The sequence below is a fragment of the Diuraphis noxia genome, unplaced genomic scaffold (genome assembly GCF_037042655.1).
Source record: "Diuraphis noxia isolate RWA-SAM2 unplaced genomic scaffold, SU_Dnox_SAM2 contig0003, whole genome shotgun sequence".
Lineage (NCBI taxonomy): Eukaryota > Metazoa > Arthropoda > Insecta > Hemiptera > Aphididae > Diuraphis > Diuraphis noxia.
The window spans coordinates 61,387,605-61,413,186 of record NW_028301713.1 but is presented as its reverse complement, the minus strand read 5'-3'; the positions used below and the strand labels follow the sequence as shown (position 1 = coordinate 61,413,186).

The 25,582-nt window shown below is 28.0% G+C and overlaps 4 protein-coding genes and 1 pseudogene across 8 annotated transcripts; 3 read left to right on the top strand and 2 right to left on the bottom strand.

Moving 5' to 3' along the window:
* Positions 1-650: 650 nt before the first annotated feature.
* Positions 651-1,389, top strand: LOC149057633 (uncharacterized; the record flags this gene model as incomplete). Its single annotated transcript, XM_089223462.1, has 3 exons — positions 651-681; positions 760-950; positions 1,024-1,389. Coding segments are annotated over exons 1-3 (588 nt in total), but the record flags the coding sequence as incomplete, so codon positions are not given.
* A 23-nt stretch (positions 1,390-1,412) lies between these two features.
* LOC149057632 (uncharacterized) lies at positions 1,413-2,120 on the top strand (annotated as a pseudogene).
* A 5,279-nt stretch (positions 2,121-7,399) lies between these two features.
* LOC107163627 (zinc finger BED domain-containing protein 5-like) lies at positions 7,400-8,029 on the top strand. The gene has a single exon (XM_089223461.1). The coding sequence runs from the start codon at positions 7,400-7,402 to the stop codon at positions 8,027-8,029; it is 630 nt and encodes a 209-aa protein (XP_089079587.1).
* Positions 8,030-8,376: 347 nt separating this feature from the next.
* On the bottom strand, positions 8,377-8,817 carry LOC149057631 (SCAN domain-containing protein 3-like). Its single transcript, XM_089223460.1, has one exon. It carries the CDS (start codon positions 8,815-8,817, stop codon positions 8,377-8,379), a length of 441 nt encoding a protein of 146 aa, XP_089079586.1.
* Positions 8,818-12,208: 3,391 nt separating this feature from the next.
* Positions 12,209-25,167, bottom strand: LOC107163646 (uncharacterized). Of its 5 annotated transcripts, none has more exons than XM_015511166.2 (15): positions 25,012-25,167; positions 24,672-24,939; positions 23,835-23,864; positions 21,825-22,055; positions 20,744-20,854; positions 19,618-19,839; positions 17,791-17,877; positions 17,618-17,715; positions 16,940-17,181; positions 16,706-16,875; positions 15,235-16,177; positions 15,048-15,112; positions 14,759-14,895; positions 14,483-14,618; positions 12,209-12,743 (listed from the first exon to the last, which is right to left on the bottom strand). In XM_015511166.2, the coding sequence occupies exons 2-15, from the start codon at positions 24,717-24,719 to the stop codon at positions 12,621-12,623; spliced, it is 2,643 nt and encodes an 880-aa protein (XP_015366652.1). In that variant the 5' UTR covers positions 24,720-24,939; positions 25,012-25,167; the 3' UTR covers positions 12,209-12,620. The 5 variants fall into 5 exon arrangements, with proteins under 5 accessions (XP_015366652.1, XP_015366655.1, XP_089079773.1 ...); XM_015511169.2 differs by having other exon boundaries at positions 14,483-14,615; XM_089223647.1 differs by having other exon boundaries at positions 25,037-25,161.
* Between the last annotated feature and the right edge of the window lie 415 nt (positions 25,168-25,582).

Here is a 25,582-nt window from a genome sequence, read left to right as displayed (position 1 = left end):
GTCACTCCATCTAAAATGTGTATAGTCCGTGTAGGCGGTCACTATCCCCACTAACACCGAGTCAAAAGCGCAAGTATTTTTCAACATATAGGACGCATTATTATAAACAATAGCTCCAGAGATATTACCGTTCTTTATATACGGTACTCGTTTGAATTTTCTGTTGGACAATGTGTTGTTATCAATTAGACTATCTGAAAAATTAAAATATGTTTTCGATTAAATAATTGATATTAGCACAAACATTATATAAACATTGTTAGTAGAGGATGATCCAGGGGCGTGATTTGGGCGGTGGTAGAGTGTGCAACGGAACCACCAACTTGGAAAATGTAAACAAATATAAGACTGCCATTAAGTTAATACTAATTACTTAATTAATACTAAAGTATTATAAGCATAAAGTACTCTAGTATTACCTATAAATTTAATTTTATCGTTTTGGCAATATTCAGGTATTAAGCACCTATAGGTTATATATATAACTTATTCGTTATTACAACCGTTTATCACACTTTATCAAAACACGGTGATACACGGCGATACACGCTTATAACCGTGTTAGTCGTGTTAGTCGTGTACAAATTGTGTAAAAGTGTACATATACAATAATTATACATGTAAAATATCGTTAATTAACTCAAATGACGATGGTAAAGTTTTTTTGGATGACGGTTTCATGTACCTACTTATTTGACGCTTTTAGTTCTGATAGTTTAAAACAGTTTTGGCGATGTATATATAAAAGATAATGTAAAGCTCGTGTGCATACTGGTATAACGGACTTAATTATTCTTAAGCGTATAAATAATCACACTCATGACTCTGACACTGCTAAAGTTGAAGCAAATATCGCAGTGTACAACATCAAAAAACGTGCAAGAGAAACTATGGAACCGACGTCTACAGTGATAAATGAATGCATTTCCGGATTATCAGGAACATCAAAGGTACTTATTAGAAACTGCACTATTTTTTCTTAATTTTAGTTTTTGAGTTTAATTTTTTTTTCTAACTATAAAGGGAGCGTTTCAAAGTAGTTCAGCATTAAAAAAAACAGTTCGAAGTAAACAAAATGAAATACACGCAGCACCATATACACCAAATGATTTGATGGCACTAGAGATACCAAATACATACAAAGTTTACTCACCGTCCGAAGGTATATCGGAAAATTATTTATTAGACGATAGTGAGCCTAGTGAAAATAGTATCTTAATTTTTGGAAGGCCCAGAAGTTTAGAAGTATTACATTTTTCAAAAGTTTGGTATTGTGATGGGACATTTAAAGTAGCACTAACAATTTTTGCACAAGTTTTCGTTATTCTGGCGAAAGCACTAAATGGTGTCCATCCATTAATTTATGCACTGTTACCGAATAAACAGGAAAAACATACGATAAATTATTTGATATGTTAAATTTATTAAAACTTGGTTTAAATCCAAAATCCGTGTCATGTGATTTTGAATTATCAGTAAAAATATCATAAAAAAAATACCCTGACACTGAAATTCACGGTTGTTTGTATCATCTAACAAAAAACTTTCGTAAAAAAATTAACGAAATGGGTTTTGCTTCAAGGTATAAAAATGATGCTGATTTTTCATTATTTATAAAAATGGTCGTAGCTCTATCATTTGTTCCAATCGAAGACCTAGATGCCGCTATAAAACAATTAGGAGATGATTTACCAGAATGCTTACAACCTTGAGTAAGTAAGTACTTGACTGGTTTGAGGACAATTATGTTGGGAGGGTTAATAGAAACGGAAGTGGTCGTCGGACAGCATTATTCCCACCACACATTTGGAATTTACACCTACGAATTTTGAATGGTCAAGATAGGACTAACAACCATGCTGAAGCAGCTAATAGACGACTAAATGTCGAAATGGGAGTTCAACATCCTAGTTTGTAGTCTTTCATCAACTGTTTGCGAAAAGTACAAGCTGGGTGAGATGTATTTTACAGCCAACTTGAAGCAGGTAAAAGTCCCCCTACAAAATTAAAGAAATTTATTGATGCCGATAACCGTATTTTAAAAATTGTTCAAAGTTATGAAACTAGAACTAAAATATCGTTTTTACGCGGAATTGCTCAAAAGATTTCTCTGCATTTAAAATAATATCATTTTTTAGTATTATAATAACACACGATAGTTTATAGTTAATATAAATGACTTAATAGTTTTGACATTAAAAACTTCTTAGATATTTTTGACATATTATAACACATTAGTATAACTAACTAATATAATTTGTTTTAGATATATTTTTAATTTTTACATTTTCTATTTTTATATATTTACATTTAAGTATTTTATATTCGAGGTTGACATATTTTAATAAATATAAATAACTTATTAATTTTATTTACTAATTTAATATTTTTTTTTTTTTTACGTCCAAACGGCCACGTCCATTTGTCCTAGATCGCCCTCTAGATCATACCTATCATACACTACCGTAAGGTCTATGAAAGTTCCATTTGTTTTTATGTTAAGTTGGAACCCCTTTTCAATCAGAGTTGTTAGATATACCCAAATGTTTCACTAAACAATGTTATACCTAGATCTGACCCCATTAATTACAACATTTTAGTACTCATACATAATACTACAGACTAAAAAGCCTTAGGATTTCTAATAAAAGATAGAATAAAAATTATTTTTATATTATTATATAATTATTATTATACACTTGCTTAAACTTTTTAACGTTTTAAAAAAAATAATATATACATTTCTTTTTTTTTAAACAGAAAAATGATTCTAAATAAGTCTAAAAACTTAGCTTCTTTGGGTTAGAATAATAATAAAAATGTATTAATAGTTATAGGTATAAGACTTAGAAAATACTTTATATTTGTTGAGTTTTATTAACTACATAATATATTAATTTATGTTAATAGATTCAATAAAAAATATTTTGGATATTACCTGGGTTCTTTTTTATTGCCTTTGAACAATTATAAACATAATGCATTTCTAATTGTTGTTCCACTAGTATATATATCCCACAGTTACGACATCTCCACAAATGGTTGTAATCATTATATAAATAGTATACAGTATTATCAACTTCTTCAAAAAAATTTCTAAAGTCCATTGTTAATTGTATTGCTTCAAAATAACTAAATAAAAAAAAAATTAACAATTAATGTATTAAAAATGTAATGATTTTTAAATTTTTAATGACCTATTTTTAATTATTATCAATGGTTATAAATTCTAGTATTTATAATTAATCGTATGACGTATCTTTAATGCATATTTAATTAATTTCAAAATATCTGCCTTCCTAACAATAACATAATTTTATGCGTTCCCTATTCACGCTTACAACATTTCTCAAAACTTCTCACATTCGCATCTAAACACCTATGCGTCCCAACAATGAAGAAAGAGAGTGATAATATATCAAAGCATTATTTTGTATTTTTATGTGATGGACGATTGTATTGTATTTTATTTTTATAGCATAAATCGGATTATTATTATTATTATTTTTTTTTTATTGGAATAAAAGGCTTTAACATCCCAGGTCATTAGCCTAAAAGTAATTACAAGTTAATAATATTATGGGGAGACATTTCTATAAAGAGGGATGTAAAATATATTATGTACAATTTTTTTTTTTTTACATTAATTTTGATAAACCTATATTTGTGAAAAAATTATATATCGGATTATTATTATACTATAATATATATATATATATACTTAATTTAATTCATTTACAAATTGTTCTTAATTATGAACTGTTAATGTTTTGCATCAATTATCAACGAAAATTGACCTCACCATTCAATTGTAACTATGAATTTGATACTAAATTTCTAATTATTTTCAAATTGTAAATTCATAAGCTACAAGCATAAATCCTTAACGCTGTTCCTAATATACGTTGGCCTTAATTTTCTTAAAACGCAAATGGATGAAATCGAGTGAAAAGGTACGTAGCATGTTTGCTGTTTAGTCTCGGCGCAAGGATTCAATAGCAATGCGTCACAAAATAAATATATTATCGTCACCCCAACGGCCTACGGGTTATTAAATATAAGTATACTTACTTGTAAATAAAATGATCGGCTTGAGTTTCAAACTTCTTTATGGTGCAGATGTATCAGTTGACGTCGAAACTCAAGTATGGTGTTTGTCCATATAATGGTTTGATGTAACAGAATACAAATTTTTGTGATTATCGATCACCATGAACACAATTCAGGAAAACTACTAGAATGATATAATGTGGTCGGCCAAAGACCCTACAAAAATGACAAATGCAATTCTAGGTTAGGTCTACCATGCTACACGCCTGGGGTTGAGAGGGGTCCAAGAGGGTAAATTTGTAGTATGTCCCAAACAATTGTTGTACGTATTGTCGTCAAGGACAGGTAGTAAATTCCGAACCATAGCCAACCAACTTGTCAACAAATAATATAACATTTTTAGTATGACCAGCGTCCTAGGCTTAACGTGCGTAGAAATCGTAACAATACAAATTTATAAATAAACACAATCGTTTTTTTTTTAGCCTAACCTAGTGAAGCAGGTCAGAAAAAGAGTTTTCCTTACCGACTAACAACCGCCACGGAACTACACGTGTCTTGCCTAAAACGTCCAATAACACGGCAACAATAAAAACATTTTGTACTGTTCTAATTGTTATTCACAGGGATAATGAGCAGCAACGGCTAGGCTGAAAAATGTCAGAGGGTGGTAGACCTGATCAATCAACTGGTGCTGGTCACAATACCCGTAGACGAGGCAGCCACGCCAGCAGACAGCGGTCCAAACGGAAGCGGTGAGGACCCCTCCCTCCCGTGACAACCAGAAAGCCACACGCCCACACCGATATTTGGTACGTTTGGGGCTTCCATCACACCGAAGGTTAGAGCGAAGACGTAGGCTCAGCTGGAGTGGAACCGTAAAAAGTTCTAATAGCTGAGAGAAAAGAGAAAGCCCAGTGAGCGCGAGGTATGCTAACAAGACCAGCTAACCAAGCAACTTACGCCAATCTCTGACCCGAAGGTGACCAGTGAACTACCCTCTCAACCAATGGCAGATATGAAAGTTAACGTACCAGCGATCAAGGACGCTAAGCCCGAGGAGCAGGGATCGTCCACCAACCAGGGACATCTAGACCAACCAGCGAAGATGGATCGCAATCCAAGGACGCCTGGCTACCAGCCTTGGGCCTACCATTCTTCACTCCGGTGGGGTTACAAAATCAGCGATAAAATAGCTCTGGTAAGGCAAGTCTACTTCAAGCTCGGGCAAGAGGTAGCACAAGCCGCACCACACACATTGTGATGGTTTGGTGGGGGAGTATGACACGGTACGCAGCGGAAACTAGTCAAAGTACAGGTAGCGAAGCGACCGGTCTATGACTTTACCACCACCACGGATGACAACGATGGGACACCAACGATTCTTCCTCTACGCCGAAAAGGCTAACATCTTTAACCAGACTGTCGTACCGATAACGTGTCATAAATTTTGTTTATTTGCTTTACTTTTTTATTATTACCTGTGAACACCATTTGTCTGGTTTATTTGACATGTATATGTCTTATGAATGGGGTTAAATTTGTATGACATCGAGGTCGTTACTATTACATCATCGTATTGAGACTGGAAGAGTAAAATATTACTTGACGTTTCTGACAAATTTCACGTTATAGTTTCCAAGACACACAAACAATAACAAAGATGAAATTAATGTTATAAAGTTATTTTACTTGAAGTTATTACTCCTAGGTTACCCCTAGAAACCGATGATAAATAATAATATAATTATGTTACCATAGCAACCTTATTATTAGGACCCGGAACTTAATGATCTAAAAATGTATAAACAATGCACGACAAATAAATACATAAAATGACATAAAAATGTTAAAAAATGTATATTTTACTGTAAAAATTGATAAATAGGTATTGTTTTGATACAAAAATTAAAATATTAAAGTTATTATACTGTATTATTAAAATTATTTTTATTGAACTAAATAAAACTATATATTATATGTGTATTAAAAAATACTAATTTTCGTAAAATTTCTTTTTTTTGCCGAATTTCTTGTTTTTAAACTACTCTGTAACAAAAAAAAAAAAAAAAACATTTTTATTTAATAGAAGTGAACATTTGTACGTAGAGAATAATTTTTTATAGATTTGTTTTACATACAAATTTGTTACACTGTATAATCAAGGTTTTCTTAACATTTTCAAACAAAAATGAACGGCGATTATCCGACAGCAGTGTTTTATAGATCGAAAAACTTCTCTCTACCTCAACAGATGTGATATGGGCGTATTTAAAATACGTGATATCGATTATGTTCATATCATCTGGTAAACCATTTAGATCATTATCTTAATATTTTTTAAATTGTTTGCACTGTATTGTAACCCGTATTTTATTCGAAAACGGCATTAAATTTAATTTGAATTTTACGCCCAATATTAATGGGAGCTTGTTGAATATTAATTTTTTCAGCTTCTATAATTTTTATAGAATCTGCGAAACTAATTTTAAATGACTTGAGTTTAGCTATTGAACCTGGTGAAGTTCCAAAATTTTATTTTATGTAAATTAAATTTTACTGTAACTTTGAATCGGATAGTAAATCTAGCATGACGTATTCAATTGATACTGCGTTGTTTATATCGAATTTCGTTACAATATTTTTTATGGCATCAAAATGATCAAAATAATAAAACGCTGCATTTATCCATGTTACCCATCTAGTAAGTACTGGTTGTGGCGATAATGGTATAGTAGGCACAAATTCTTTAAAAGTATTTACTCTTGAAAGTGCCTTTAAAAATATTTTTTTCCCATTCAAAATTAGTTGATTTACTTTAGGGAAATATTTCCTAATTTCCTCTGCTACTCTATGTAATGTATGTGCCACACATGTTACATGCAATATTTTAAAATAAAATACTTGAATACATTTACCCGCTTTCACCATGTATGGTACGGCGTCACTTAAAAAAAGCAATACGTTATCATGTTTTATTCTATTCGGCCACATTAACTATTAAGTTGCCCCATTATGTAAAGCTATGCATTGCATGATTCACCGGCAAGCATTAGCATCTAAAAACAAGCCTAAAAGTTTAAAATTAGTTCTTGATAGTGCCGTAAAAATCGTAAATCTAATCAAAGCCAGACCTCTCAATTCAAGACTATTCACAGTATTATGTAATGAAATGGGCAGTACTCATAAATCCCTTCTTCTCCACACAGAGGTAAGGTGGTTTTCACGAGGAAAAGTCCCCACCAGGCTATTCGAGCTAAGGTCAGAAATTTTATTACTTCTGACTGATATTGATGAAGAAAAGTCCAAATTGTTTTGTGATGACGTTTGACTGTCAAGACTAGCTTACATGGCTGACATATTTAATCGTTTAAATATTTTAAATTTAAGGCTGCAAGGATCAAACACAAACATGTTTTATGCTAGTGATAGAGGTAATGCATTTGTGAGAAAGTTGGATTTATTTATTTCTCAAGTATCTAAGAATGATCTTTCAGTATTCGAGACACTAAACACATTTTGGAAAAATAATGAAATTCAGCCAAATTCAAATATAATTACAGTCATTTCGGAACACCTGCAATTACTAAAATCCAATATTTTACAATATTTTCCAGAGGATAACTCAGAAATGAAATGGATCATAAACCCTTTCGAAGATGATTATATTAAAAACATTCCAGAAGGTATTTTGGCAAAAGAATTATTTATTGACTTAACCAGTGACTCTACCCTAAAAACCGCTTTCAAAACCAAAAATATCACTAATTTTTGGCTGGACGTGAAACAAGAATACTCGGCATTGTCCACACAAGCTTTACAGTTTCTAATCCCTTTTGTATCAACATATCTGTGCGAAAATACATTTTCTCACTTATTGTACACAAAAAATAAATATAGAAGTAGATTAAACGTAGAAAATAATTTAAGACTTAAAGTTAGCAATTTGGAGCCCGATATTGACGTCACCGTCCGTTAAAAACAACACCAATCGTCTCATTGAAATAAAAAGTAAACTATAATAATTATAATAATTTTACATATTTAATTTTTTTTATATTTTTAAGTTTTTTTTCTTTCTGTGCATTTAATACCTACTCAATTAAATACTTTAATTTTTATTATATATTTATATATTTTATATTATCTCATTCCTAATAATGAAATAAAATTCTATACATACATATAACATAGACAAGCAAAAAAAAAAAAAAAAAAGGTCAGGTAAAAATACCATTAATTGAGCCATGATAGCAATATCAGTACTCTCATCAATTTGTAGAGCAAAGAAATTCAAAGAAACAATCTTTCAAATAAAGCAATAATTTATTTTTTATATGACGACATGTCATCGATTCTTCTTTTGACAGTATCGTTTAAAAGTGACACTTTTTCAATCTCTTTTGCAGCCTTGACTCCAAGAACACATCGCACGATTTCTTTTGCTGCTGGCAACACTAGTGTTTCCCCAATTGTGTGTGGTTTTCCATCTTTAGCAATAATTAAACTCGCTAAATAAGATGCTTTAACGATATTTTCATTTAAGTTTGTAAAACTAGACATGCATTTCGATTCCTTTCGGAATGCATTTAATTTTCTCTGAAAAAATTCAATGGGTTTATTTTCTGTTTCTGGATGCTTCGATAATAGGTGGCGCTTAAGTTGCGATGGCTTCATGCTTTGATTTGAAAGTGTTTCTTGACAAATTATACATTGAGGTGACGGAGTAGAATTTTCAGAACCTTCGCTTTCTAAAAATCTTTTCATTTTACTTAATTTTATATCAAAAAAAGTACGAAAAAACTACATAAAAATATAAAATACACTTGATGCAAACAACGCGTATGACACTCGTGAATAAACCGAAGGAACTCACAAAACTAAGGTAAAAACACATAATTGTGAAATACGCAAGAATACGCTTTGTCGGACTTATCCGATAAAGTTTATCGATTTATATTATATTAAAGAGAATATCGTTATCTTAATTGCTACGATTACAAATGACCTCCACACCATCAAATAAACATTAAATAAGTCAAATAATATTTAATATTAATAATAATTTGTACCAATTTTTTTTATAAAGTAAGATTTTCTTCGCGTACCACTAGTGGTACGCGTACCACAGGTTGAGAACCGCTGTTTTAAGATAAATTAGGTACTATACACTATACAACAAATTTAAAGTATAAAATAAGTTGTAGGTAATAAAATAAAATATAATATATTATATACGAGTATAATAAAAAAGGTTATTATTTTAAAACACCTAGTAAAATTATAATATTTATCCTCAAATCCTAACATTGCCCCCCCCCCCCTAGAAAAATTTCTTCGGGCGCCTATGGCTTCATTCTTTTATATTGGTATACCTAATACGAGTAATACGCTGTGACTCCATCCATAGTATATGATCTAAGATTGGCTCGCATTCTTATATTAATTTTCAAAATTACCAATACTAGTTACTAGCATAGATATTAAAGAATGGATAGGACATGGCTATATATTAATAAAGTAGAGGGAAGTGTGTCGGAATGAGGAAGAGAAAAATACTGTTTTTATCATTGCCTTTCGTTCTGGCAGTGATCTTATCATAAATTATGTGCCCCATATTTTTGGGGTCTAGTAATCAAAAATTGCAAGGTCTTAAAAATTGGATCATTATAATCAGATACTTGCCAATTACCTACTTATAGTGTGAGAGTGTGCATACTAGTGCAAATGTCAAGTAACAATAGACAATAGTAAAATTAAAACAGGTAGAATGAGGTTTTTGGGAGGATGAATTGCGCTACTATAGGTTAAGTTAGATTTTATCTACTTTGTAAAAAAAAATTGCTCGGACAACTCGACAAGGGCCCCGCTTACCCGATCCTGCAGCGGCCACGTTGTTGGATTCAGCGTACCTAACTATTTGGTAGCGTACTTTTGGTCGCGGGCGCCAACGCTAATTTTTCAATCTCCTAACTTAACATGGCACAGTGATACAATAATGTACACTACTGTTTAGAATATAAGTTTATCATAGTACAATGCAAAAAATATTTATTTTGTACCTACTATATAGAGTAAGGGTAACTCGGTTACCAAAAAGCGCTACCTATCTTGAAACGGTGAAATTGTGATGAGAGCTGGACTATTAGTAACTAGTAATAAGTATTAGCTAATAGCCAATATAAGTCTATATTCTATGGCTACACATTACAATACACTAAACGCTGCGAAATACTTAAATGCGTAAAAAATGTATGGTTAGCGTATAGTATTATTAAGACATTTTTATCCATAATAGTACCTACATATCTACGGTACAAATCAATATAACTAATATGCTAAGTTTTTTTACAATAATAAGTATGGATATTTCAAAGAATAGTCAATAATCAATTTAATATGTCATTTTTGTATTAGAGTGAATTATTTTATTATTTCCCCAAAAAACTAACAACTTTGTAGTTGTGTGAGGTCGAAACTCCTTGCTCAGCTCACATTTATTTTAAAAATGTTAATCCCCTCTGCAATTTTACTAAATATCCGCCTATGACATTAGCTACCCAATTTTATTTAGAGAGCCATTAGTACATTAAACGTTTTGTAACTTGGAAGTCACTATTATAATTATATAGATAGGAGTGTAGCCAGTGTGGGACATTTATGCAATAATTTGAATATTATAATATATTACTAACAAATGTCACTACGATTAAGTGCATCACAAACTAATGATACAATTATTAGTTTATGAAACTTAGTTAGTCATTTTGTAGTTTAAAATGTAAATTATTCGAGCCCCCTCCCTCCCCCCACACAAATAGGAAAAAATATCACTGATTACTTCTATGAGCAGTTAAGAAAAATAGGCACCTACCAATTAACTATACAGCAATGGTATAATCAATAGACTATACAAATTGATAATATGTACAACTGTTAAATTAAAAAAAAAAGTAAGAAAAGAATTTCACCACCATTACTAAATTGACTTAACAAATATCTCATTAATCAAATCTTGATTATTATGACATTATTTTTCTGTGAACACCACTCACTCACCACCTTCAAAAACGAACATTTTTGAAAAAATAAATAAATTTTTACTACCTAATTTAAAGGAGCAAACACAAAAAAAATTCTTTAAATTTTTTTTTTTAATGTTAAATTATTGTAGCTATGGCTACATAAAATGATTTGGTGAAAATCCGATGAAAAATTTTTAATTTAAGAAATATTAAGAAATGTAGAATAACCACGTGTCGTCATTGGGTCCTACTCAACGTACTCGACTATCTTGTACGAGTTAAAGTGCCTCGCTTTTCACAACGATCTACCAATCTAAACATTTGATTTTTGAAATTTAATTTACATATAGATGTGTGGTTTTATGTTTTAAAGACGATGCATGTATCAGAATTTCAATATGATGTTAAGTTTTTGAAATATTAAAAATCTAAAGACATTTTCGTTAAACGGGACGTCAGTAGATATAGTGGGGGCGGCGGGCCGGCGCCGGCAGACCCGTTGTTCGATTGCCACGTGATGACGTGCCGTTTGACAAAATGTCTCTTTTAAGATTTTAAATATTTTAAAAACTAAACGTTATATTGAAATTTTGATACATGCATCGTCTTTAAAACATAAAACTACACATTTATATCTAAATTTCAAAAATTAAATGTTTAGGTTGGTAAATCGTTGTGAAAAGCAAGGAACTTTTACACGTATAAGATAAGCGATTACTATGAGTAGGGCCAGTAGGGCCCAATGACGTCACGCGTATTTTTTCAATAATTGATCATAATTTATTGAATAATGTGAGTGGAAACGTAAAATCACTAAAATGTATACTACTATTCTTAGAATTTAATATTCTTTTAAATAAAAAAATTTTTTATTTTTTGTGTTGTCATAATTTTATAGATACCAAATTCTCTATTTTTAATGACAAATATATTTTTAATTTCATATTCCTCGTCAGAATATTTTTCTGAGAATTTTGAATGTTTTGATGCATAAAAACCAATTTTTAAACAAATACCTAATTTAATTAGTTATATAACTTATAAATATGAAAAACTCAGATTAGCAGTGGAGTAATGCAAAAAGCAAAATGTTAATCCACTACCTACTAAAAAATATTGAAATTAAAAATAACTTATTCCAGCTAAACATAACATTTATTTTTTAACAATATATTTGCATACATAATACATACGTACATAATAATTTTAAATACTATTTTAATGGATAGACAACAAATAAATTAATATAAATGTTTAAAATAGTTTAAAAAACTTTAATATAATTTAAATTTAATATAGATCATAGTTTAATTCTAACAATTATTACAAAGAAATTGCTGGTGTTAATTAAAAACAAATATTATCTCTTTATTTAATTCAATATTTTATATTTTATAGAAGACAAAATATTATATTAAGTTCAGACAAAATCTTAAAAACTTTGATAGTACAATAATACATGCCATGATATCTAACAGATAAAAATAAAATAAATAAAATATTACGATGAAAAATTATATAAGATTGTATTTACAATACCAAATACTAATCCAGTTCAATAAGTTCAGGTTTTTTACCACTATTAGTTAAAGAACTACCAGGATGGTGGACTTGATTTTTCTGGACTATTTGTCGTACTGTAGTTGTTGTAGTCATGGTTGTTACTTGCTATGAAATAAATCAAATACAATAAAATTGTGAGTACAATGATGTTATGTAACTATGAATAGAGTATAAGACTTGTACTATACTTATAGTATAGTATAAGTATAGTACTCACAATATTATATACACAGTTTTGTTATGAAGTTCTACAAAAACATAACATTGTAATCAGAGACGTATTTGTAATAGTAAAAAAAAACATGATAGTATATTAGTATCTGAGTGTCATTACTTTTGTTTATCACCCAGATGACCTAGATACCGTATTATATCAAAATGCTCTCTAAAATATAGCGCCCCTAAAAAACTACCACCCTTCCCCCATATATGTCACTGAATATAATCATACTAATTGATATGTTGTATTTCTGTGTATAATATATTAGTACTATATTATACTACGTTGTCATATAGTATGCGGTCTACCTGCGGCGGCCAAAGGGGTTATTACAGAGGTTTAAGATTATCTTTAATAAATATAGTTTAATCATTTTCTTTGGTGAACACTTTATCTTTATGGCCATGTATTTTATGACTTTTGATACCAATGTTTCAATAGTTTGTAAAAGTATGGACTCGAATGCTCAGTACATCACTTATTACGCAACACTACAATTTATACTCAGACATACACTCAATATGTATTGGCAAAAGATTTTTATTTAATTATAAGTAGTGTAGAATCAACCACAATTTTTTTAATTAACAAATATGTTTTGGTAAATAATGAAAATGATGAATGTCTTAAGTGTTTTAAGTTTTTGTACTTTGAGTAGTTGCTCCACCAAGATAATATAAAGCAAAGCAATGTTCTACTTTCTTGACAACAATTTTGACACAATTTATAAACATTTTAATTCATAATCAATAAGTGCCTACTATATTTTACTATTATTTTTATTTTTTTAGAACAATGTACTATATGAAATAAGTTTTATTTATTTATGGTAGACTGCATACTATGGTTGCAAATCGCCGGTAGACCACATAATTATGATAACTATATACTCTATTTAGCTAAAGCACAAGCAGATTTTGTGTATCCCCTCCTGTCACCCTGTCACCAACACAAAGTCTCCTATTACAGGTTGTCACATGGAGATGTGCGGAAAAACAAATTTTGGTGGGTCAGTGATTTGTTCTCGATCTGAACAGAGTATATTATAATAGATTTCTACTCTATTCAATAATCTCAGCGATACTTCCATATTAGGAAACTTCTTGAGCACCAAAAATGTGTAGTATATCAGAGTATGTGTAATAAAATAAACATGATTCTATTTTGGATTAGTTCTCAAAAATATTTCATTAAAAAGACTTAACACAGGCATTTGTTGACTTCATCTAACAAGTGTGTATTATAGCGAATTTTGCTCAACAGATAACATCTAGTTTTGTTAGTTCTTAAGAAACTTAAAGGTAAAGATATTAAATGTTTTTTTTATGGGTTTTTTACGATTATTCAGTTTTAAAATGAGTTATGAGCATTTTTAATTTATGCTATATTATACACGCAATATTTTAATCTTTATAAAAATAAAGCTTCATGTGATCTGCAGAGTGTAGATTTGCTATTTTACACAACTGTAAGATGTAGTCGACAAACGCTAATTTGAAGTCATCTTAAACAGAAAATTTTTTTAATTGAAACTTTGTTATATGGAAGTTTTGCCGTATTATGAAATCTGTATCAATTAACTATAAAACAAAATATCCAATATATTATTTGATAAAACAATTACTTCTTGTAATACTGATTGATTGTTGAAATTTCTTTGTTGTTGAACTGTATTTGAAATACGTTGAGTAACCTGTCTAGCAGTTTGTACACTCTTTTGATAAGAAGTTGACTGCACTCCCTGACAAGTCACATGTCTACTAATAAATTAAACTTATGAATAATAATCAATATTGTAGTTAAAAATAATATTTTTGATATATGTTAAAAATATACTTATTTCATATAATTAATGAAGTACTAAGCTAATAATCAATAATTATAACTAAAATTATCTTACTGTCTATGTATTTGTCGGGGATTGGGAATATTGTTTGGGATATTTGGTTTAGGAGGCCGTATATTGTTCATAACCCAACGATTGACTAAATTATTGTTCAAATTCTGATTCAAATTACTTGAATTTTGATGTAAAGTCTTTGCAACAACATAAAAACATCATATTAGCTTACGAGTAATTATTATGAATGAAATGTTGTTAAATAGTATTAATAACTGTTTATACATTATATAAAGAATTTTTTAACTTATATATATGTATATATATATTAGAATATAATTTAACTTACACGAGGCGGTATATGATTAGAACTTTTTGATTCTTTATTCCAATTGTATTTCTTTTCAAAATTCACTAAAAACAAATTACAAAAATGTATTCAAAATAAAAAAAAATAATACTTTTAGAGGATAGCACATCATGCTCTGTTTCAGATGAGCATCCTCATACATAAATATTGTGTAATTAACACTTACTAGCTTTTATAATTGTTTCTAGTGTTTTTTTATTTTGAACTGGAACTACGGACGTTTCACAAGATGTTATTTCTACATCTGAATCATCGAGTTCATCAATCTCAATAACATCTTTTCCCAAATCTTTACCCTCGCGCAAAATTACTTCAGGCTCAGAGATAATTGGATCATAATCTTCACTATCTATAGTTATGGTACTATGATTTTTAGCATTTACTTCATCCTCTATGTCTCTAATTTTATTTTCTTGTGATTCTTTTGTAACTGTTTTATTAGTTTTATTCTCAACTCTAATATCTTCATCAATCACAAGGACTCCGTCTGTATTAGTATCATCAATAGATGTTTCTGTGACTAAATTGTTATTTCCTAAGGTTTTGACATTGCCATTAATACACTTGGTTACTTTTTCGGGAATATCTTTGGTATAGATTTTGTTTTTTTTACTTGTAATCTCGTCAACATTTTTTACAATTATGTTGTTGGGAGCATTTTGGTCAACAATACATGTTTCCCCATTTGAAATGATAACATTAGCATTTTCTAAAATTTTTCTAGCACTCTTTACTACATCAATACTATTATTGCTTTTATTAGTCACTATACTTGTCTTTTGGCTAGGAACCTGTTTTGTAATAACAGTTGTTTCTTCATTTGCTTCATTTTGAGTTGTTTCTAAAGCAACACCGCTTGGTGCTAAATCAAATGACTCCATATAAATAGTTTTCTGACTCTTTTGTGGTGGTTTACAAATTTCTGATTCTGGCGATGATAATCTTTTTCGTTTAGCTAATATGGGCTTGATAGGTTTCAACTCTTTATCAAATTTTTTATGAGAATTAATACAATCACTTTCTGAACTGTATTCACACTCTGTATCATTAAGGTTAGACCCTTCAGTTTCTTCTGCATAATCTTGTTTATTTTTAAACTTTAAAGTCAACTATAAAATAAAAATATATAATTAATGAACTAATATTTTAAACCTCAGTAAATATAATATATTTCTTAGAACTTTGAAAGTTAATATAGTCAATTAAAATTCATAAGCTAATGAATGAAAAATAAAAATTGATTCACATTAAAAGAAAGTATTTTTGTCTTATAATTAGATTTTTATCATTATTATAAGATATTTGATGAATTTTTAATTTTAACAGTTTAAGCATAACTGGGCGGGTTTAATGCAAAGGGACAATAGATAATTTTTGTTGGTTTTAGTAGACAAAAAACCTTAAAATTATTATATTAAAATTTGTTTTGTTATATGCTACTTCTATTTATAATTGTTAAAATTGAATATGATAAAAATAAGTTATTAATCTAATGCATTCAAATTTTATGAATATATAGGACAACTTAACATCAAATATCTATTGAATGAATTGGATATAATTAGACTCAAATTTTTTTATTCTACTATTCTATTTACAAGAACTTTTTATACTACTCCCAGACTAAACAACTTTACCGCATTCAAATCAGAATGTAACTTTTTGTTACTTTCATCGAGTTTCTTTTTGAGTTCTTCATTTTCTTCAGCTGGATCTTTTATTGTACTTACATAAGCCAAACGACCAAAATATTCATTCAATCTTCGAAGCTTTAATTGTTTTCCGAGCTTAAGAAACGCATCATGTGCTAAATTAAATATAAAACGTTTTTAAAAAGATTTTGAGCATTTTATCATAACAATTTTACTCACAAATATTTTTTAACTCAGTGTCAGTCCATTTTAATTTTTTTTTGTCTCGCAAACACTTTAATAATGTATATATTTCAAAATAGTCCGGAAATGTTTTGTTAAGATTATAGTATTTCTCAATGGTTTTATTAACCAAACTGTCATTGGTTGATCTAAACCGCAGCATAGGTTCTTCTAAAAAGTGTGGTTCATCACTTAGCTTGCACATTCGTTTATATATTTCAACAATCCTTTTTTCATATCTGTAATTCCCAAAAGTAAAAAAAATACAAACAAAAATTAGTGACATATTTTTTTGATTTGTCAACCTTGGTCCTACATATTATGGGTTAAGCCAAAACAGGCCTCTAGGATTATGTGGTTAAATTTGAGTATATACAATGCATTTTATTTGGAGATACATTTTATTAATTTTCTGAAAAATAATATATTTTACTTTTTATATTTATTATGATCTATGATTTAATTTTTAAATTACTATTATATGTTGTCTTTTTGGAATGTATAAAGGAGTAATATGAGACTTTTTTCATTAATATCTAAAAACTCTTTTTACACAAAAGAAAATATTAAAACTAACCCCCTAGATTTGTTCAGAATCTGAAATTACCAAAATTAATATAATCAATTTAATAGATGTAATATTACTAAAAGTTTTAATTAAATCAAAAAACTTACTTATCCTTCAATATATATGCAGAGTCAGAATTAAATTCATCATCATTATTTATATCCATTTCTTTTTCTTCAAGATCTTTAATTTTTTTTCTGATACTCTAAAAGCAAATAATAATAATCAATTTAAAATGTATTATGCGCAAAGTTTGATTAAATTACAATAATATAGTTACCTTTAATGCGGATTTTAATTTTTTGAGCTGTTTTAATGTCTTTTCATTTATTTCTTTATTCTTTACAGATGTTTTACTGTCTTGAACCTATAACAAACATAGAAATAATACAGAATGATTATTTTATCAAACAACACTAATATGGTGTTTGTGTGTAAATACCACCTAACATACACCTATAACACACAAACACCACCCAAAACCACCCAACTTTGGGAGGCTATATCTTGTAAATGAATTAACGAAAAATGAAAATTTAAACGTGAAATTCATTGAAAAAATAGCCTTTTTAGTTTATAAAATTTCAAGTATAGGTTGTCATTTGAAAACCAAAAGTTGATAATAGTTTACCTGATAAATATAAGGGTGAAAATAATTAAAAAATAGTTCTAGAAAAATATGGATCTAAAATTTTGATAAGAAAAATAATTTGAAAAAGTCTATAGTTTTTGAAATAATGAGTATGGTTTGATAAAAGAATCACCCTGTATAGATGCATAAGACATACAAATTTTAAATTTATTGGAATGTTGAATTTTAAGAATAATGATATGGATTTGACATTTTAACTCACATAATTAATAAATATGCATAACATTAGGATAGGCTTGCTGTAATTGCCATTTTTATACATGTAAAAATTGTTTGCATCATACAATATTTGACTTAACTTTAAATTTAATTTTAAATATTTGTTGTATGTATATGTTGTAGATGTTAATGGGACCAGACTTTGTGTATGTCTTTGGTTATTTTTAAATATTTTAAATTTTAATGAAGTCATTTTTGTTAAGTGCACCTCTGTGACCGCAGCAGTCACTAATCGCAACACAACATGACTCAAATAACCATTACCCCTGAAGCACTTATATGTATATATATATATTTTTTTTTTAACTAATTTTATTAGATTTATGAAACTTTTATCATCCTTATTATCAATATTCACACATTTATAAGTAAATCAAACAACAACAAATTATTTTAGGTGATTAAATCATTGTATAAGTGCAAATACCTGCCTAATAATATCTCACTCATACATCCTAAATATCATAATATCGCTCCAAATAATATTTATTTTTTTAACATTGAATTTAAAAAATTTAAACTAATTTTAAATAAATATAAAATTTATTATTCATAAATAATAAATTGTAAAATAACTCATACAAAATTTGAATTTAATCTAAATTAACAAATTTAAATATATATACAACTGTCAACTATATACTTTAGGAATGTCTTCAAAAAATGTAAAAGTCTGTCGATAATGATAAAACCTGAATTAAATTAGTATGCAGAAATTTGAAAAATATAAATTACAACAACTAAATGACAAATACTTAACAATTTATTAAATATCAGTCATACCAAGCATTTAAAATAAACAGAATATTTATAAAAACCCTGTTATTAATTGCCACTTAAATCGGTTGTATAATGCAAATTATTACTGCTAATTTCATCTTAAAATAAATATATTCCAGAATCAAACAATACAAACTTAGGTTATATGAAAGAAGCAAGAGTACTTTTGTTCAAGTTTGGAAGTAAATCTGATTTATTGAAAATCTACGTATATAAATGATATATAATATATATATATATATATAACAGGAGTAGCCAACATGAATACATTCCTGAGCCACAAGGATATATACAATAATATCAAAATCTAAATTGTTAATAAATAAATTTTATAATTTTTATAATTTTATCGTTAGTAAGTAAATATTGGTTTTTTTTATTAAGACACGAGCCACAAGTTGGCCACCCTTGATATTTAACTTTAACCTCTATAATACATTAATTAATAAATCTTACCTTCATTGAAGTTTTAAATTGCTGTAGTTGTTCATATATGTGTTCCATGTGTGTATATAAAAAGCTACCACTATCAGGCCAGATTACTAGATTTGCTTCTTTTAACAACTTAATAAAATACTTAGAACCAAGAAATTCAGAAGGTAGAGATTTATATAAATTTTCAATCACTTCAATATTTGATTTTGGAAAATTGTTATTTTCATAACATTTTTCAATTAACTGAAACATAATATAATCATTAATATTAAAAATGGATAGTACTTGGATAATTATTATACTAATTAAAATGCTTGATCAATATATAATTATTGTATACATTAGAATTAAAATTTTACCAAAGACTATGATACAAAAAGTACCAGATAGATAGATGATTAACTCGAGTTACAAAATATGTGCTGAAGTAACTTGAACATAATACATAAGAATTAAACATAATATCTAAGTTCTATACAAATAATTTAACTTTGAAATCAATAGTACATTATTATGAGTAAAAATATAATGTTTGTAATTAACAATGGCTAATGGCAAAAATCAATATATCGTTATTCAGTATTTTGAGTATTATATTATACTCAATAGTAATATACAACAATATTAACAGTAATTTTTGTAAATATATATAATGATGTGCATTTGTATAATATTGTATTATACACACTTTATAGATTTATTTTATAAAATTATATATTTTTTTAATTATCATTAATTAATAATTCATCACTTGTTAGTAATTAGTTTTTCATTTTTCATTTTGTTAATTAATAAATGTTATTAATAAAATGTAATTCTCATAAAGGAAATTAATGAGTAATCAAGTTAATGTTTTGTAAATAATTTCAAATTTATCTATAATTTTTAATGAAGCTTTGGATTTTATACCATATAAAATATGTATTATACAGTAGAATACAAAAATTTATTTAACTATATTTAACTTTACAAAAATCTAAACAAAGTTTTAATACATTTATAGTTCAGTATATAAAATGGTATAATAAAATAAAAACAATAACACATTTCTACTTAACTAAACATAAACAAAAAAAAAACTAATTTCCATACATTTATAAAAATAAATAAATGCATTCTCTTAAATCTATAATTATATGTGGCTTACTTCTTTAAATATTTTATCGCTTTCATTGATTTCATTTTTACTTATATCATTATCTAATTCAGTAGTCATACTTGCATTACCATTTGAAGTACTAGCCACACAATGTTCAGTCTAAAATGTATACAAAATATTATGTATTAAACAATTATATGTAGGTAGTATTTATAAATTATGTAGTATCTATTAGATATTTATGGATGTTGAATTAAAAATGTAACAATTAAATGGAGTATGTAATATGGTCTTTGATTTTCATGTTTAAGGAACCATTACTTCACTATTGAGTATTGAATCATTAAATGTTAAGCAATTAATTATGAATAATATTATAAAACAAGTCAACTCAATTAATGGTAAAATCAGTAATGAATTATATATTATATTATGATGAGAAAAATTATATAATATTAAAAATATGAAAATTAAAAACATATAAAAAATAAAAAACTGGGGGTGGAGTGGCCAACCGGACTAAGGCGTCGGTTGCGACGCATTCAGTCGTCGTTTGAATCTCGGTCACAGGCGGCATCGCTCTTTGGGAATTTTGCGGTGTCTGGAGAGAGAGGCCGCCGCCCCCCAATCGGGCATGGCAGAAACCTAACGGGTGCCCATTCAAAATTCTGCCAAAAACCCACATGTTGAAACCTACAGTACCTTCCCCTACAGTTCCCTAAGCTAATGACCTCAGTTGTCAAAGCCTTAACCCTAAAAAAATAAAAACCTTGTTATCATAGTCTGTGACTTATCATCAGAATAAATAACAAAACAAAAGATTTACCAAAAATGGACAAAGTAGTTTAAAAATATGTTTCATTGGATAGAGTACATACAGAGCTGCGTTTAACGGGGGGAAATTGCTCCAAGGCGGCCAGTTTTTGAGGATCAACATAAAATAAAAAATATATAATTATAATTTTCTTAAGGTCGGCATATTTTAATTGGCCACATAGCTTAATGCGGCACTGAGTACATACTATAATTTATAAGAAGCTAATGAAGCTAGTATGCTTATACCACTATATATTTTGTTGTATATTTATAATTAGTAAAACAATATTTTAATATAATATTAGATACTAACCTGTAAATTAAAAGAGTCTTTTTCGGATAGTTGCAATAATTCATTATAAACATTGGCAGCATACTGAAAAGAATTTTTATTCTTTGGAGAAATGAATTCTATTCCTTTAAGTACTAAATTACATAAATGTTTTGAACTTTTTTGCTTATAATTGCATTTTTTGTACATTTTATTCATATCTTCAATATATGATTGTGGAAACTGTTTATTGTTTCGACATAAATTTATCATCTACAAAACATATTGAGAAAAAAAATTTTGCAATTTATTATAAATTTAAATGATGTATTTTTCTAACTTATACATTAGTTATTTTTTATTTTTCAAACAAGCTGGGGTTGCATTTTTTATTTGAATTTTGTGAATGCCCATATAAAGAGTGTCATTGGGGGGACACAAGTATGCATTTGCTCAATCCTAGATTTAAAGTAGCTTAGGGACAGCTTCCGAATTTATTTCCATTTATATCCAGTTTATTTTATTTGTACTTTATATGGTATTCATGTTGTAGGCGGTCTACCGCCCGTTTCTACACGTCATATGCGTTCTACCACACATTTGTCGTCTACTACGAATTTAGTCTACCACATAGTTAAAAATATAAACGGATACATAAATGTAGAATTACAATATATTTATTAATGTAGAATTTCAATATAATATTTAATAATACAAAAAAATATATAAAAATATGTAGGTGCATTTAATTAGTATATGTATTAAAAACTAACTGACAAAAAATGGAAAATTATACAGAAATATGAATTAATCAATTTAAATTAAGTTCAATATAATTTCACCTCTCTTAAAAAACAATCAAATTTGTTGTCATTCTTATTTTTTAGACGCCACCATTGTTCGGCCAAATACGAGGGCAGCAATTATGGATGTACCATGCATTTATTTAATAATTTGAAGTTTTAAACCAAAATAATTACCAAAAATATACATATAGATACGCGGTATTAGACCGCATATGACGTGTAGAAACATACATGCTAGACGACAAGTGTGCGGTAGACCGCATACAACATGAATACCCTTTATATAGTCTATTTAACCTACAATGATCCAGCAATTAACCAAACAATAATAATATTAAAATAATTTATCAGTATTAAAAACTTAAGTATAAAGTAACTTATTAAAATGAATTTTTGACATTATTATAAAATAATATTTGTAAGATAGGTAGGCAATAGACACATACAATAATGACAAAATTAAACATACCAAAATGATAACACTATAATAAAATAATAAAATACAATTCAACGTTTGATGGCAGGGTGATAAATTTATAGTGGTGACAACAATAAGTACTGTAATTTGTTTTGATTTTATATTATTACAATCTATTTTTGTGTCTGTCTAACCAAATACCTTTTTATTTGCAATTTTTTTGTTATAGTATTTGTAGTCAAGCATGCAGAAAATAATGATGAAGACAGAATTTAGTGATCAAACTTAAATTTAAACTTATAGCTATACATTTCAATCGGCTTTAAATTTAAAACTAAGTCTGACATCACCATCATTTTCAGTATACTTAGCTACAAACCTTAAAACATCAAAGGGTGCCTGGTAATACAGAAAAAAAATTTAATGCTATTCAAGGGCCTTATGACTAGTAATAAAATAAGAAGGCAGAGACTTTTAGTTAAATTTATTGAACTAATAGCATGTTGGTCGATAAGTGTAGACTGTGTCAATCATTTACCTCTTCAATGAACTAATTTATAATAACTATTGGTTCATTAGTAATTAATAGTAAATAATAAAAAACAATAAATAGGCATTTTGAAATGGATATGGATTAGAACTTAAAAGTATTGCAATGCATTCATAAGGAAGAGTAATTAAGTTTATAATTCTGGTAGGTAGTAGATATTAGAAAAATATATTTTCAATATTATAAGTTTGTTTATCGATGTTTATAATTCATAATTAATAAGCACAGTTGACAATATCATCTACATCTATAATAATAAATTAAATCGAAATATTTACCTGTTGAAATAAATCCATGTTATAAGAAATCTGAAATAAAAAAAAAATGATGTTAAAAAATAAAAGTATGCTGAAAACTTATATTTGTTTTTTTTTGTTTTTGTTATTTTAAAACTAAAAGTTTAAAATTTAAAGACTTACAAATGTACAACATAGCAATTTTGTGTTCAGCAAAAATAATTTATTTTTCATTAGCTATAATATTAGAGTGAATTACTAAGTAAGTCATACTTGGAGGTAAAAAAATTATCTAGGAAACCTTATGGGCTTTTATTCTTATTCTTATTTAAAGTGAATATAACAACTATATAAAATAAACCTTTAAAATGCTCATAACTTTCCTCAAAATTTAAATATAAATAGTTACCTATAGGTTGATACCTTAAATAAGTGCTTTTCAGCCTTTTATATAAGACAACACCCTATATCAAATCCCCCACTCATGGAAGCACACCATTATATTCTAATCCCAAAAACAGACAAACCACCAGACGGTAAGTCTAGATTTTTATTTCCAAAACATAAATCTAATGACATGATAAGGATACTAAAAACAAATTTTAATTTATGCGAAGTCAACTTCAAATTGACTTTTTCATTTTTATCTGCACAAATCATATCAAGATTTTTATAGTAAACTAAAAGTAAATACATTTTTAATTTAGTGGTTAATTTTAATTAAAACGCATACAAATTAAAAATCTATTTTCAGAATCTTTTTATATTATATTAGATTAATCAATACATACAACTTCACTTATAATTTCCTGCATACAAAATTCCATGTTGTCAAAACAAGATGTACAATAAGTTATGAGTTCTAGGTATCATACATACGTCTGGTTCGCTGTCTTCTAATCCGGACGAGATTTCCATTTCTGACATTGTAGAAAAGTCAATAGCAACGCAATGTTCTACAATAATTGCAAGCCGGTTTCGTTTTAAATTGAAAACGATGAAAACAACGATTTTATTAATTTATTTTGAAAATAAAATAAAAGTATGGACGAATCAGTCACACTGAATAGTAATGGTTTCATATAAATGGTCCTCTGTAGTCCATACAACTCGCGTATTCATTCAACCCAATACCCACTGTACATTTCTAACATCATAAAATTATTAATTAATTGAAATTCACAATAAAATAATATTTACATTTAATGTTAATACAAACTCCAAATCTGAGCAACGTTGTGTACCGGAAAAGGTTGACTCGGGCTTCACCGACCACGGCCTCAGATCGACAAACTGTTGATCAAAAAAGTAACAATCGGCAAAATATTAAATGGTAAATATTAAAAACATTATAGGTAGTTTGTTATAATCAAACCGTTTACACTCGGTGTCGGTATTATCTGATAGCAGGTTGTGTAGTGTCAGTGTGTACACTACAGTGCGTCACATTTTAAATTTTCAAAAACTTCACGCATGTACTGATACTGATATCACAGAATAGATGAAATATTGTAGTATATAAATATTATACTATTATTTTTTTTTATATAGTATAAAATAATACATATAGAACATTTTCCGTACTTTTCTGGATTATACAACTTGTTGAAAGAGTAAGAGAAGTAGAGACCACTTTCATATGGCATTCATAATGATTTATTTTGTCATGCTATAAATAAGACATAAGTGATTAGTGAATGACAATCGGGTAACCATAATATAAATAGCATAATAGGTAGTATATTAATTCTTTTATTTTAAAGTTTCAAACTAGTGATACCACTAAAAGA